This window comes from Phaethon aethereus (assembly GCF_964289735.1).
Source record: "Phaethon aethereus genome assembly, chromosome: 2".
Taxonomy (NCBI): domain Eukaryota; kingdom Metazoa; phylum Chordata; class Aves; order Phaethontiformes; family Phaethontidae; genus Phaethon; species Phaethon aethereus.
Window position 1 is genome coordinate 36,753,978 of NC_138582.1, and position 13,782 is coordinate 36,767,759.

A 13,782-nucleotide genomic window follows, 5' to 3' on the forward strand; every position below is an offset into this window, starting at 1 on the left:
AGAGAGTTTGCTCATGAGGAGGTGTGGGCATGTGGAATGCTGCGGACTGACAGATAATGTATTTGAAAGACTTTGAAGTTGAGCTGAATACTCCTTACATCAGGTCCTCAAAGTCACTGCGGCTGTAAGTTAAACTTGAAAAATAAAAGAGAGATATTTTACTATCAAACACATATTTTGTTCCCAGACTGAAGCTTTTCCCAGTTGCAGGTGTTTTCAGTCTTCTGCCTAATGTTATGGGTAGACACGCACTGTAGGAATGGGCAGAGAGTAAGAGTTTGGCCCTGCTTTACATGCTTTATATAGGGAGAGCATAAATAACCATGGTAAATAATAGAGTTGGTAAGCATGGTAAATAATAGAGACTAGTTCTCTTTCTAATTTACTGTTGGAGCTCATTTGGTTCAGTTTTGTCTTTGTGGTATTATAAACCAAGGAGAACTCCATGTAAGGCGATGGGGCCACTTTGGTTGGAATTAAGAAAACAATGGAACGAGACTCATTGGAACCATTTACATGTTGGAGAAATTAGTTGAAAAACATGTTTCACAGCCTTGGTTTCTTTTCCCCTCTTACCATATAATACTGCAGTTAAGAGTTTAGGAATTTGAGTTTTGAGTACCCAAGGCAGGTGAAACAGGGCAGAAACGGCAGAAAAGTACAAAAATGGCTGGCAACTTGAGCTAGACCATGGTTTTCAAAATCTCAGAACCAGAAGCAACACCTGCTTTTGAGAAGGACTACAATACAGTCCTAAGATTTTTCCTCACCTCTGGGATTAAGAAGTATTTCGGCACTGAGGGTACGTGTGGAACAAGTGACTGATGACCTCTGTTCCATGCAATGCTCCTCTGTGGCTTATGAGGAAGACAGAGCAAGGGCTCTGCCCATTCCCTAAGCTGACCTATATACCTTTTATATCAGCCTTGCCCAAAACTGCTTTTCCTTATAAAGTTATCTGCATGACAAAAAAATAAACAATAACGGGGCATGAGCAACACTTACTTTCTGTGGGCCATCTCATGTTGAACCAGAAAGAAGTCTCTGCCTTTTTTGCTGGAATTGCCTCTAAGGGTTTCAATGCTGCTTCATTACCTGAGAACACATCACTGTGTTTCTTTGACCTTCTTACTCACGAGTTACCTAGTGCTACTCCTAATAACGAGGAACTAAACTAAAAAGGGGAAAAACAAAGTATTTTCTGGAACAAACTGGGTGGGCTTGTTCTCTCTTTTAATTAAGATTCTTTTTTTCTGGTTGCTCTGAAGAATCTGCTTTACTGCATCTACTAGAAATTTTAACATTTTTCGTTTGTGTTATATTTTCTTTTACTAGACCTTTGCAGACATAGTTTCTTGATTTTTTGTAAACGTATCCACTAAGTGAAAGCCACTCTTTAATCTGTTCCAAACTTGTCCACGTTTTACTGACTTGGACTCATCCAAGTTTTACTGACTTACCCTTTATCATAAGTCATCTGCACACGATTTATCTACTTATAAAGGTAGTTTCTACATCAATTTGCTAATATTTTGCCTTTTAAGTGAACGGCAGGAATCCAACAAAGGAAAGGAAAACATAAAGAGTCATTCCTACTCTCACACTGCCTTTTACCGAGGCAGGCTGCAAGCCTTGTTCTCCTCTCACCTACTGCAGGAACCCACGTGACACTCGCTATTCACGGGTTCAACTTGTAGGCTGGCAACATGCCAGCGAGTTCATTAGTGGCACACTGGATAACGGCGCAGACCCGGTCCTCTGGGATTTAAACAGCATTTTAACAGCAACGTTGTGATGGCTAGAAGAAATGAAACTCTGGCTGGCCCAAGCTGTCCCAGGGGGTCCAAGTACCCACAAGTAGCAGATTATTGTTACCTCCTATCAGTAGGCAGCTTTGGGAGAGCGGATGTCTCTTGCCCGAGTAGCTAACTATCTGCAAGTTGAAGTGTGTGAAGCTAACATATTTTTGCAGTCACCTCACTACTTACTTTTGGGATTTGATTTTTGGCTAAAATGATCAGGTCCCATTAATCCTGAAAACCTCTTAGGACTGGAGATAACTGAATACCAGAATACAAATCTTCGTATTTTAGGAAGTTACTTGGAGATCCGTCCTGCCTTCCTTGTGCACCTGCAAGTACAGCTTCTTTTGTTTGTTCTGGAAACAGAGCTTTAAAAAAAAAAAAAAAAGAGAGGAAGTAAATGAAAAACATAACACAAGCAAATGCTTGTGGCTGTGTGGGATGTGCCCTGAAATGAGAAAGCGGCTGTACCAATAAAACATGTCCGGTGGCCCCGGGCTGTCCCCACCCGCTGGGCTGTGTGGAGGTGGATGGGGATGCTCTGGGACAGCCCTGTGGGTCACTGCTAAGTGAGTCACTGCTGTACAGGGTACGGCTGTGCAGTTCACAGCTGTGTGGGTCACTGTTGTGCAGGGCACCGGTGGTTGGACATCGCCATGCATGCAGATCAGTCCTGTGAGGGCCACTGCTGGGCAGGACATTGCTGTGTGACACTGCTGGGCAGGACATCGTTGCGTGGGAGGGACATCACTGTGTGGGACATTGCTGGGGGGGGCACTGCTATGTGGGACGTTGCTGTGAGGGACATCACTGTGGGAGACACTGCTGTGGAGGCCATCATGGGTCACCACTGTGTGGATCGCTGCAATGTGTGACACGACTGTGTGGGCTATGGCTGTGTGGGACATGGTTGTGTGGGTCACTTCTGTGCAGGACTTCACTGCATGGTTACATGGCTGTGTGGGACATGGCAGTGCAGGACATCCCTGTACAAGACATTGCTGCCAGGGTCATGACTGTGCAGGACACCAGTTGCGCAGGACATGGCTGCCTGTGTGGGTCACTTCTGTGCAGGACGTCCCTGTACAGCACATCCAGTGATGTGGGTCACTGCCGTGCGGATCCTGTGGGGAACATCTCCGTGGGGGACACCGCCTTGCGGGACACCCCTGGGGGCACGCACACCTTTCCCATCTCCCGCACACCCACACAAACCCCGAAACTTTGCCGCTGCCCGGGTCCGCTGGGGGCAGAGAGCGGGGGCGGCCGGCGCGGTCCTGCCCGGCCCTGCCCGGCCCTCCCTGCCCGAACGGAGGGCCGGGCAGGACCGCGCCGGCCGCCCCCCCGCCCCGCTCTCTGCCCGCCGAGCCCGCCCCGCTCCGCCGGGTGCCGGTGGCGGCCGGAACGCGTAGCGGTGGCGGGATCTTTACGTCGGGGCGGCACGGTGATGGGCGGTCGGGCTCTGTCGGGAGCTCTGTGGCTGGGGCTGCTATGGGCCGGGAGCGGGGTCGGCGGGAGCTGCTCGGGGAAATGCTGCGAGGGCCGGAACGCCGCCTGTGTCGGCGAAGGATGGAGGGAAGGAGGGGGCTACGGGACCTGCTACTGCGACGGAGGGTGCCGGCGCAACGGGGACTGCTGCCACGACCACGGCCAGGCGTGCCCGGGTAGGTGCGTCCGCCCCCCGCCCCCAGCCCGTGTGCCCCCCGATCCTGGGTGGGGGGGGTCGGACTGGTCCGCAGCCCGGAGGGAGCCGTCCGAGAGGGGCGTGGGTGTGGGGCAGGCTGAGCGGGGATCCCCCGGGCACCCCCGTCCTTATCTCCAGGGTTGCTTGCCGGTGCTTTGCGGGCTGGAGGTTTTCCTGGGGTTTGGAGATGGGTCTCAGCTGGGAGGGGGCTCTGCAAGGCCAAATTCCTCCCCGGTAGCACCAGCCTCGGGGCGAGGGCATGAGCAGAGACCAGACGGGGGCTGTGTGAGGGTATTAGCAGCAGGCACAGGAATGGGAAGAGAGATTTTTCCCACACTAGACATTTGCAGGATTTCTGGATGAGCTGTAGTACAGAGTCTGAGGTTTGCCGATCTGAAGTTATTTTCCCTCTAAAATGTTGTGTTAGTTAGTTTTCACTCACACTCCTCCCAAATGCACATCAGTTACAGAGGGGATGGAGGATTACAGAGCAACAGGGAGATTCTTTTAGCGCAGTCTGTGTCTCTGAGCTGATTCTTTCTGTTTTGCTAAACAAATATCAATGAGCTAATTGGGGAAATCCCTAGGGTGAGATCTGTCCTCATTTCTAGGGGCAGGAATCAGCAAGGACCCACCGTCAAGGCAAGGACTTCAAAATGAGCGTAGGGGAGTGAGTGGTGAGGGTCCTCAGCTAGGCTGTGGGGAAGGCCTGGCTCCCAGGGGAGCAGTGGCAAGGAGGGGAAAGTGGCCCAGTTCTACCAAACTGGTCCCAGCAAGCCTTGTAGGTATTTACACCCCCTCTTTCCATGGTATTTCTACCCTTCGCAGTCCTCACAATTTGTCCTCCCTCCTTCCGTCTGCGATGCGGGACACAGCCCTCGCTTTACAGGTGCAGCACGAGTACTCAGACAGCCTAACGTCTCTTCCCAGCCGGCGGGACGCACGCCAGCCTACAGCCAAAAAATCATGAGTATCTGCTGCATAGTCCTGCTAATTAGGGTGTATTTAGCAGGCTCAGCGCCGTGCTGACATAGCCACATAGCTTTGGGACCCAAGTTGGCTTGAGTCTGTCTGGTTTGGGCAAGGGGACTACGACTGCCTACGACTGTTAGACCTGCCTAGGTGATGTAAAGCTGCAGAGAAAGACTCAGCAGAGCAGAACTCTGACCCCAGGACTCCAGAGGAAACATGATCAGTTCTCTGACTGCTAAATAATCTCTCCAGAATAACAGAAGGGAAAAAAAACATGCACCACAAGGTCTGACGGAATGTAGCATCTTTAAAATTAGCATTTTTTTATATATTGATCTTTTGTTCAGGAAAATCAGTAGAAGAACTGACAAGATGCTTACTTGTCATAGTCACTGTATATTGCATCTTTTCAGTAAATCAAATTATTTTTAATATTCAAGTATAACAGGAGAGAGCTAATAAAGATGCATAGTGTTAGCATTAAAGCAGAGCTGTAATCCAATAAAAATCTCTATACTCTTCAAAAAGAAGCTCAAACTTGTGCTTGAAAAGTTCTAGTTTAGACACTTTCCTTACCATGACTTCTGTCTCCCAATGATGCCTTATTGTTATCGAGATGGTATCTTTGTCTCAAGCTCAGTGGTGTTTGCCTCAAAAGGTGTGATGTGTTTCTGCTGCCTCTCTCTTGTACCCTGTGGGGACAGTGGGTGCTCTAGATCCAGTCAGTAAGATGGAGTGTCAGTGAAGTCTCTGTCTCTCTCTCTCCAGCACCAGAGCTGGAATTTGACAGCCTCTGGTGGCCCAGTTCAGGGAGCTAAACCCAGAGGAAACTATTTCTGTTTCCTCAATTGCTCATTTCGGGCTGGTTTGACTCCGTGCAGTGTGCCACGCTGCCCAGTGGTGCAAGCATCAACGATAGAGCAAGCAAAGGGAGCAGGACATTTTGCATGGATGTAGCATGGGAGGACAGGATTTTGGCAGCCTGGTGAGGTAGTCCTAGAGCTCATACATCCAAAATCTATAAAACTGATCACAGCCAGTCATTATTTTGAAGGCAAATGATCATATATGCTTCCTATTGCAAGCAGCCAGTAAGTTATGTTTTTCATAAACAGAAATTCCAAATAGTTCTAGTGGGAGTTTCTACCAACTTAGACAAGTATGGCTGGAAATTTTAAAGTAATTTTTGTTTCCGTTGGATGTTGAAGTCTCACCATTGAGTGTTTCTAAATTCTGTCTGTGTGTTTAATGACACCAAGGGTGTTTATTGGCATAATTCACTCTGAAATACTGTTTTGAATGTAGTGTTCAAACATTTAAAACAGAAATGTGAAGAAAGGTGACCAGTGGTTCTTGTGTTACAGCTTGTTTGTCAGCCTGTTTGCCACTCATGATTTCGGCACTTGCTGAAATGACATTTGATCCTACTGCGATTATTGAACAGGGCGAAGTGTTTGGGGAAAGTGTAAAGTGCCTACATCCTCAAGTATATGTAATCAAGAAATGTCTTAGGAATAATACAAAAGCAATACTCCAAAATAATAGAAAGCAATCAAAGGAGGGGTGTCCTAAAGCTGCCAACACCATTGTTAAATTCTGTCATTCCTAAATGTCATAGTAGGTCTAGTACTTCATAAATAGATGGCTCAGCAGAAGCCCGTGGGCTGCTGAACCTAGGTCCAAGGGTTTTTATATACATTTCCTTACAGGTCTTTTAAAGTAAATTGCCTTATAGTTCTAACAATGAAGAAAGAGTACTTTTGTACATAGAGAACATTTAAAATAGAAACTACTGTACAATGAGAAAGCCTGAAAAAGGAATTTGAATGAAAGTGGTTACTCTGAGAAAATCCACAGATCCTTCTACATTACAACAAATGTTGTGCAGTGATTCAGTGAAGATACTGTAATCCTCTTTTTTCCAGAGACGGGAAAAAATTAAATAGAGTGTGACTCAGAAAAAAATCTATGATTCACAGTGCTGTAAATGAGAAAAAAAAAAAAAAGACCACTCAAGCTGTGTTTCATAGGATAGCAATGTAATTTTTATGTGTATTTTTGAACTTCCAAGTGTCTCATTATCTTCCACATTTTGGTAGGTACCTGAGCACAAATCCTGTCCTTCAGGTTCCTTTGGCTTGCATCCTTCTCATTGTTTCAATGAATCATTATCTACCGTCATTCTGTTAACTAAGCTGGACGAATAGTAACATAGAGGTCCCTGATACTTCTTTTTGTATTTCAAGAGATGGCACCATTCCTTTATGTCAGCTCTGGCACTCCTTCTCTGTCATGCTGCAGAATGTGACATCTTTCCAACGAGACACAAAACTGATCTACTGTCCCTTAATAGTTGCTGAGTACTGACTGCAAGAGTGATATTATTATCCCACTGGCTAAATTCCATTCTAACAACCCAATATTCTTATTATTCCACATAACTAAGGCAATTCATACTCCTTGTTCTGAATCTTGATGACCATAAAATTGCCATGTATTGCTGCAGACAACCAATATTTCACTGTCATCTTGGTTTAATTCCAGTAAGATGTGAAGTCATTGCTTTATTTGTTGTGCAGCTATTCAGTCCCTTTGGGAGTTTTCTGCATGGAAAATGTGATAGACCTGATGTTATCTGCATATCAAGTTGCTAATATGGGATTAAAGTTATTTGGAAATTCTTACTTCTGCAGGTCATTCATACAGCCAACTTGAAAGGGAGTCAACAGATAAGGAAACCAGGCTAGATGACACTTACTGTCCTTTGGGTATTCTAGGTAGAATTATGATGTGTGATGAAGCATCAAAGTCCATGCTTGTACTATTAAATAATAGTGGCTGTGTGGCAAGGTGGCAAAGACTGTGATGTCCATACTACATATAGGACTTGTCCTGGGTATCCCATGGTGCAGTCTAAGACATTTGACACCGTCTCCCACAGCATTCTACTGGAGAAAGTGGTGGCTCATGGCTTAGACAGGTTTACTCTTCGCTGGGTAAAGAACTGGCTGGACGGCCAAGCTCAGAGTTGTGGTGAACAGAACTAAATCCAGTTGGTGGCCGGTCACAAGTGGTGTTCCCCAGGGCTCAATTTTGGGGCTGGTCTTGTTTAATATCTTTATCAATAATCTGGAGGAGGGCATTGAGAACCCCCTCAGTAGGTTTGCAGATGACACCAAGTTGGGCAGGAATGTTGATCTGCTCAAGAGAAGGCAGGCTCTGCAGAGGGATCTGGACAGGCTGGATCGATGGGCCGAGGTCAACTGTATGAGGTTTAAGAAGGCCAAGTGCCGAGTCTTGCACTTGGGTCACAACAACCCCATGCAACGCTACAGGCTTGGGGAGGAGTGGCTGGAGAGCTGCCCGGAAGAAAAGGACCTGGGGGTGCTGGTTGACAGCCGGCTGAATATGAGCCAGCAGTGTGCCCAGGTGGCCAAGAAGGCCAACAGCATGCTGGCCTGTATCAGAAATAGTGTGGCCAGCAGGAGTAGGGAAGTGATTGTGCCCCTGTACTCGGCACTGGTGAGGCCGCACCTCGAATCCTGTGTTCAGTTTTGGGCCCCTCCCTACAAGAAGGACATTGAGGTGCTGGAGCATGTCCAGAGAAGGGCAGCGAAGCTGGTGAAGGGTCTGGAGCACAAGTCTTATGAGGAGTGGCTGAGGGAACTGGGGTTGTTCAGTCTGGAGAAGAGAGGGCTGAAGGGAGACCTCATCACTATCTACAACTACCTGAAAGGGTGTTGTGGTGAGGTGGGTGTTGGTCTCTTCTCCCAAGTAACTAGTGATAGAACGAGAGGAAATGGCCTCAAGTTGCGCCAGGGGAGGTTTAGATTGGATATTAGGAAAAATTTCTTTACTGAGAGAGTGGTCAAGCACTGGAACCGGCTGCCCAGGGAAGTGGTAGAGTCAGCATCCCTGGAAGTGTTCAAAAAACGTGTGGACGTGGCACTCTGGGACATGGTTCAGTGGGCATGGTGGTGTTGGGTTGATGGTTGGACTTCACAGAATCACAGAATCACGGAATCATTAAGGTTGGAAAAGACCTTTAAGATATCAAGGTTGATGGTTGGACACTGTGATTCTGTGATACATATCTTGTACCATTCTCTAAATATCATGTGGAAGACCTGCCTTCAGAAAGGAGTGGAAAAGCAAAGTAAAACATGATTCACACTACATGGAAAATAATTTAAGGCTATTTGCAATGTGCAGTGAAAACAAGTCTGAAGAATTGGTGAATTTCCATATCAATAAGAACCTCTAATATCAACATAGGCATCTTTAGGTTTTTATAAGACACTATGTGCTATTATTTCAATTATGTAACATTAATTATAATTTTATTGAAAAAGCAAGCCCATCAGAGGACAAAAAGCAGCTAAAGATGTTAGGGAAAGCAGCATGGTATTTCATGGTTAAAGAAAGCTGCAGACACAGCCATTGCCTGCACACCCAGCAGCATACCGCACACGTGCAGGAAGGCGGGTACTTCTGCTGGTGACCAGGCAGAAGACATTCCCTCTGGACACACACACTGACAAGAGGGGAAGCGGCCCAGAGGAATGCGCCTAGCCAACCTGGAGAACCTACCAGGTGGCCTCCAGGAAAAGAGGCTAACTGGGAATGGACCACTGGTCAGACTAAATGTCCTTGTAGGTCACAGGTTGAGGACTACTCGTGTAGGGAAATGACTGCTTATCCTCAGAGGATTCTTCCTCTTGATGGATGCCCATGTGTGAGACATTTTTCTTACTTGTTCTTTCACTGCTCTGCATGCTGAGGCTGTGTAGACTTGAAGTTCCTCATCGGAGCGGTTGTGTTTGTACCATCAGTAAGCACCTGGAGATCATCCTTATCCAGCTCCTCAGGGGTCAGTGCTCAGTATGTTACCTGTACTATTGATGATCTCCCTGAGGGAAAAGCAGTTTCTTATGATTCAGTTTACTTTCAAATTAATGGCACTTTCCCCATAACGTTTTGGTCAAGTTCAGAGGCAGTTTGTGATCCATGAGAAATAAAATTCAAATATCCAGTGGACTATTCTATAGTTGTGAATGAGCAAAACAGGGCCTTAAAATCACATTTTTACACAATTTATTTAGATGTTTGAATATCTGCATTGTTGTAAGGCTCTGTCTATATCAGTAGCTTTATAGACACAGAAACACAACTCTACACATGTCCCTGCATTGTTCTGAGACTAAACAAAACCAAAATAACCATCAAAAATTGTCTTTGCAGCAAGGACCGTGGAGCAGGACACCTTGTGTTAAAACAGGGCAACAAAGCTGTGGCAGTGGAACTTATTTCAGTGTTGAGGAAAAGGAGTTAGAAATCAATCTGAGGGGAATCAAGAGGGCTGAAAGGCTTCCTGAATTCTGCTACTTTATGTTCCAGCATTTAAACAAAATCTGGTGATGTAGGAAATGCTAAGGTAAGTCAGGCCACTCACTGGTCTAGATAATCCGTGAGCTGGTCTCCTTCAGGGCTAATGCTGTATGCTTGAGAAGAGGGTATAGAAGAAGCCCACAGCCGTAGTGGAAGGTTTCCGTGAGGAGCTGTTTCTTTCTGGACATGGGGTGGAATAGGGAGCCAAGAGCTGCAGGCAGGTTTGAATGTTAAAGATGCAAACTCCTAGAAGAGCCTTTAAAACCCTATAAATAAATCATGTAAGAAAGAAAAAAACAGAGACAGTCTTATTACTCAAGCTTTTGAGAGCAATTAGGATAAAACAGAAGTCTTGACTATTGTAATGTTTTAATACTGCTTTGCAGCTCTTCCATGCGTTGTGGGGGAGTGGAGTCATTGGAGTGGCTGTGCAGAACAATGTCAACCCGATCTGCGGATACGTAGGCGCTATGTACAACAGGAGCCTAAAAATGGTGGGGAACCTTGTCCTGCTCTAGAGGAGAAGGCTGGCTGCCTGGAATACCTGACTTACCAAGGAGAGGACTGCGGCTACGAACATGGTATTCTCTCTTTGATTTATCTGTACATTGTGCCCATCAGGGCCTTCATAAACTTTACTGATGTCAATGAACAGAAAAAAAAGCATCTATCTGCAGCTAGCTGGTTAAAAATACAATTTAAAACCTTACTTTCTACTGTCATATTGCTCTTTATTTTAGTCTTCTATTTTTTCCTACTTAGGCTTTTCTTAATTTCTATTAAGTAAACAACTAAACTGTATGCATTCCTTCAGTTTCTTGATTTAAGCCCCTCAGTAAGTATCAAATTATCTTTATGCAAAGTTAGAACACAAATTCAGTACGAAACAGGAAACAGAGCTCCTTGGAGGATTCCAGCACACCCTATTTCCTCACAGACTAGATGGCATGCATTTCTAGATATTTCCTCTGAATAAGGAGAGAGCTTAGCTGTAGGGAATGGAGTTGTGCTCTGACGTTGCCAACATTTTATCACTTTTTCAATAAAGTCAGTCAGCATCACCATCCACAAGCTCCTGATTCATTCACCCACTGTTACAGTAATTGAAATATGACTCAACTGTGTCTTGCTGCCTTACCGTAACTGTTTTCCTCCTCAGTCCCTGCTTTCATAACTACCTCTGAATACAGCAAAGAAAGGAAACGACGAGCAGCATCTTCTCTCTGGCCTTCAGACAAAGAAGCAGCTGGGTAATCTATTTATCATATGCACGTGGGTCATCTTGTTCAATAGAAAATAGCTGGCTACAGAGAAAAATGAAATTAAATTTGCAATAATTAAACAATAAGCTATAGATTGTACTGTTTTTCTCTGCTGTAGTTCATTTGCATGTTTTAGATGTTGTTTTTTATTCCTTGCTAATTGTCCTGAATTAGACACTGGGGACATGGCAAATCTGAGGATAGCTGCTTTTGAAAGCAAAGAGTAAATAATGCTAAACCAAAGCCAAATGTATCCTTAAAGCACAAGTCTGAGAAATTACACGTAGGTCTCTGAACAAACAAAATGGGCTGAATGTGATTGGTCTCAAGAGAGCTTTTTTAAAAATTGACACAAGCAGCAAAAAATTTTGTTTGGTTACCAGTAAAGATGGTTATGAAGTTTAAATTAGGTTATTAGTGAGCGTGTAATGCTCATAATGCTTTGCCCTATGCTACTTTCCCCAGAAAAATAAAGCCTATCAGTATTTTTAAAGCCTCTTTTCCATTTTCTCTTTTAGCAGCATAGAAGAAAAAATATGGGTTACTGAGATCTGTGTTTCAACATAATTTAAGAATACAGAACACAACCAGAAAGTGAGATTATGCATAAAGCACTGGACTGGGGTGTGGAATAAGAAATAGTTTGTGTAACGTTTTTAGGAATCCATTGATTAGGCTTGGGTCAGACACAGAGTTGTTAGCAATGATGATACCTGACTTGCACTTCACAAATACCACCTGTATGACATGTAAGTACATTTAAAGTGTATACCTAGCTTATGCTTTATCGATCATAACTGATTTAGTACTTTTTCTTCCGAGCAGATATTGTGTGGAATTTAAAACAGAATCTCTTTCACACCACTGTGCTTTGGAGAATCGCCCGTACGCTCGATGGATGCAGTACCTACGAGAAGGTCATACTGTGTGTGTAGCTTGCCAGCCTCCAGCTATGAATACTGACACGCATCGTTGTTCTGGAGATGGCCATAATGCAGATGGGTAAAGAAAGTCATTTTTCTGCTGTCTCTTCTGTAGCAAAACCCAGTACAGCAGTTAAGACTTCTCAAGGTCTCATTAAAAGCTGCGTTTATTATACCTAAAAAATTAAATAGCTCATATAACTTGTAGAGCTCAGAAGACTTACCCTTTCAGTTCTCACAGAAACTGCTTTTAAAACCTAGATAAAATTGGGGAGTAGTTTCAGTGTAAGAGTTCAGTGCTTTGAAAGCTTTATTTACTATTGTGAAGGGATGATGCAACTTCTGTAGTACGAGAAGTCTTTTTACAGCTATGGGCACTTAAAAACAGTATTTCCCACCATAATCCTAATCTGATTTCAGGTTTAACAGTGGTGGATCAGTACTCCTTTCAAACCTATATACACCTGGTTTCTAGAACAGTAATTTTGAAAGTAGACATTTAATATTCAGAACAATTTTTATTTGATCTGTACATTTATTACTACGCATAACACTTAATACCTGTACAACCAGCTACTCAATCCACCATCCTGTATACTATTCTTAGGAATATAGTGCCTGTTCCAAAAAGCATTTTAAGAGCTAGATGAGCTAATTAAAGTCTTACATTATTAAGCAAATCTAATCTTCTGGCATGTTATAGAACACAGTCTAGTAACGTGAAATATACAGTTTTCAGTGTTTTAATTCCTCATTTATTGTCACATTTCAGAGGTAAAATCTTACACTGGGAAGCAGTTGGCAACTCTCAGTGCCAAGGAACTTGGAAGAAGATTCGGCAACTGGAGCACTGTTCATGTCCCCTTGTACATAGTTTTATTTTTACATAAAAGTTTAAAAGACCTTTAAAATAGCAACAACAAAAAGATTTAAGAAAATTAACACCAGTGCCAAGAAACCTACATCTTTCTGCTGCATTTTCTGGAGCCTAAACAAACTTTAAAGAGAACTTTGGAAGAAGCATTTCAGGAAACTCTCCCTACCTTAATACACAACTCTAAGACTCATCTTAGAACACTAGAAGCATGTGTCCATGTTTCTCTCTTTTGTAATTAAAGAGCTAATGTTTTTAACCATAGTAGCTGCTTTTCCTGAAGTTCTCGTTCTTTACTGGCCACAGTCCTGTCTCCAGGCACTGCTCCCACTCAGTAGTGAGCCAGCCAAATATTCTCAAGTCTGAGAACAGTTACTGTCATCATTAAATAGCAAGGGTGAATAAAAATGAAAGTTTGACAGCTAAACCAGGATTTCAGTTTAGATCCTTTGTTCTTTCCCAATATCATCTAGACAGTTGTTTATACTACAAGTGGATAAGTATTCTTCCTCTACATTGCAGTTTTCATGCTCAGCCACCTTCATAAAGACATACTAGGCAGTGTTGTTAAGGAAGTAGTCTTGCTCAGATCTTCATGTCACTAATACACAGTGTGAACTTTATGGCAGATGAACCTAAACAACACTTTGTGACTAAAGCCTTGGCTAACATTAAAAAAAATTACTTGTTACTAGTTAAAATTAATTGCTCATGTACAATGATTAACATAGAAACCTGCAATATTAGAGCACTGACAAAGCTGGTAGTTCAAATCCTTGTTTTGTTACCTATCACTTATCTTGAATTATTGTTACAGCATTAAAGGGGATGCATACTGCACTTTTTCACTCGTCACATACCTGCTATGACTTTTTGA

At 44.0% G+C, this 13,782-nt stretch overlaps 1 protein-coding gene across 1 annotated transcript; it reads left to right on the plus strand.

Annotated features, from left to right (window-relative positions):
- Positions 1-3,249: 3,249 nt before the first annotated feature.
- On the plus strand, positions 3,250-12,921 carry SBSPON (somatomedin B and thrombospondin type 1 domain containing; the record flags this gene model as incomplete). The annotated part of the gene is made up of 5 exons (XM_081996324.1): positions 3,250-3,466; positions 10,233-10,427; positions 11,006-11,096; positions 11,934-12,110; positions 12,804-12,921. 5 exons carry the CDS (start codon positions 3,250-3,252, stop codon positions 12,919-12,921), a joined length of 798 nt encoding a protein of 265 aa, XP_081852450.1.
- Positions 12,922-13,782: the final 861 nt, after the last annotated feature.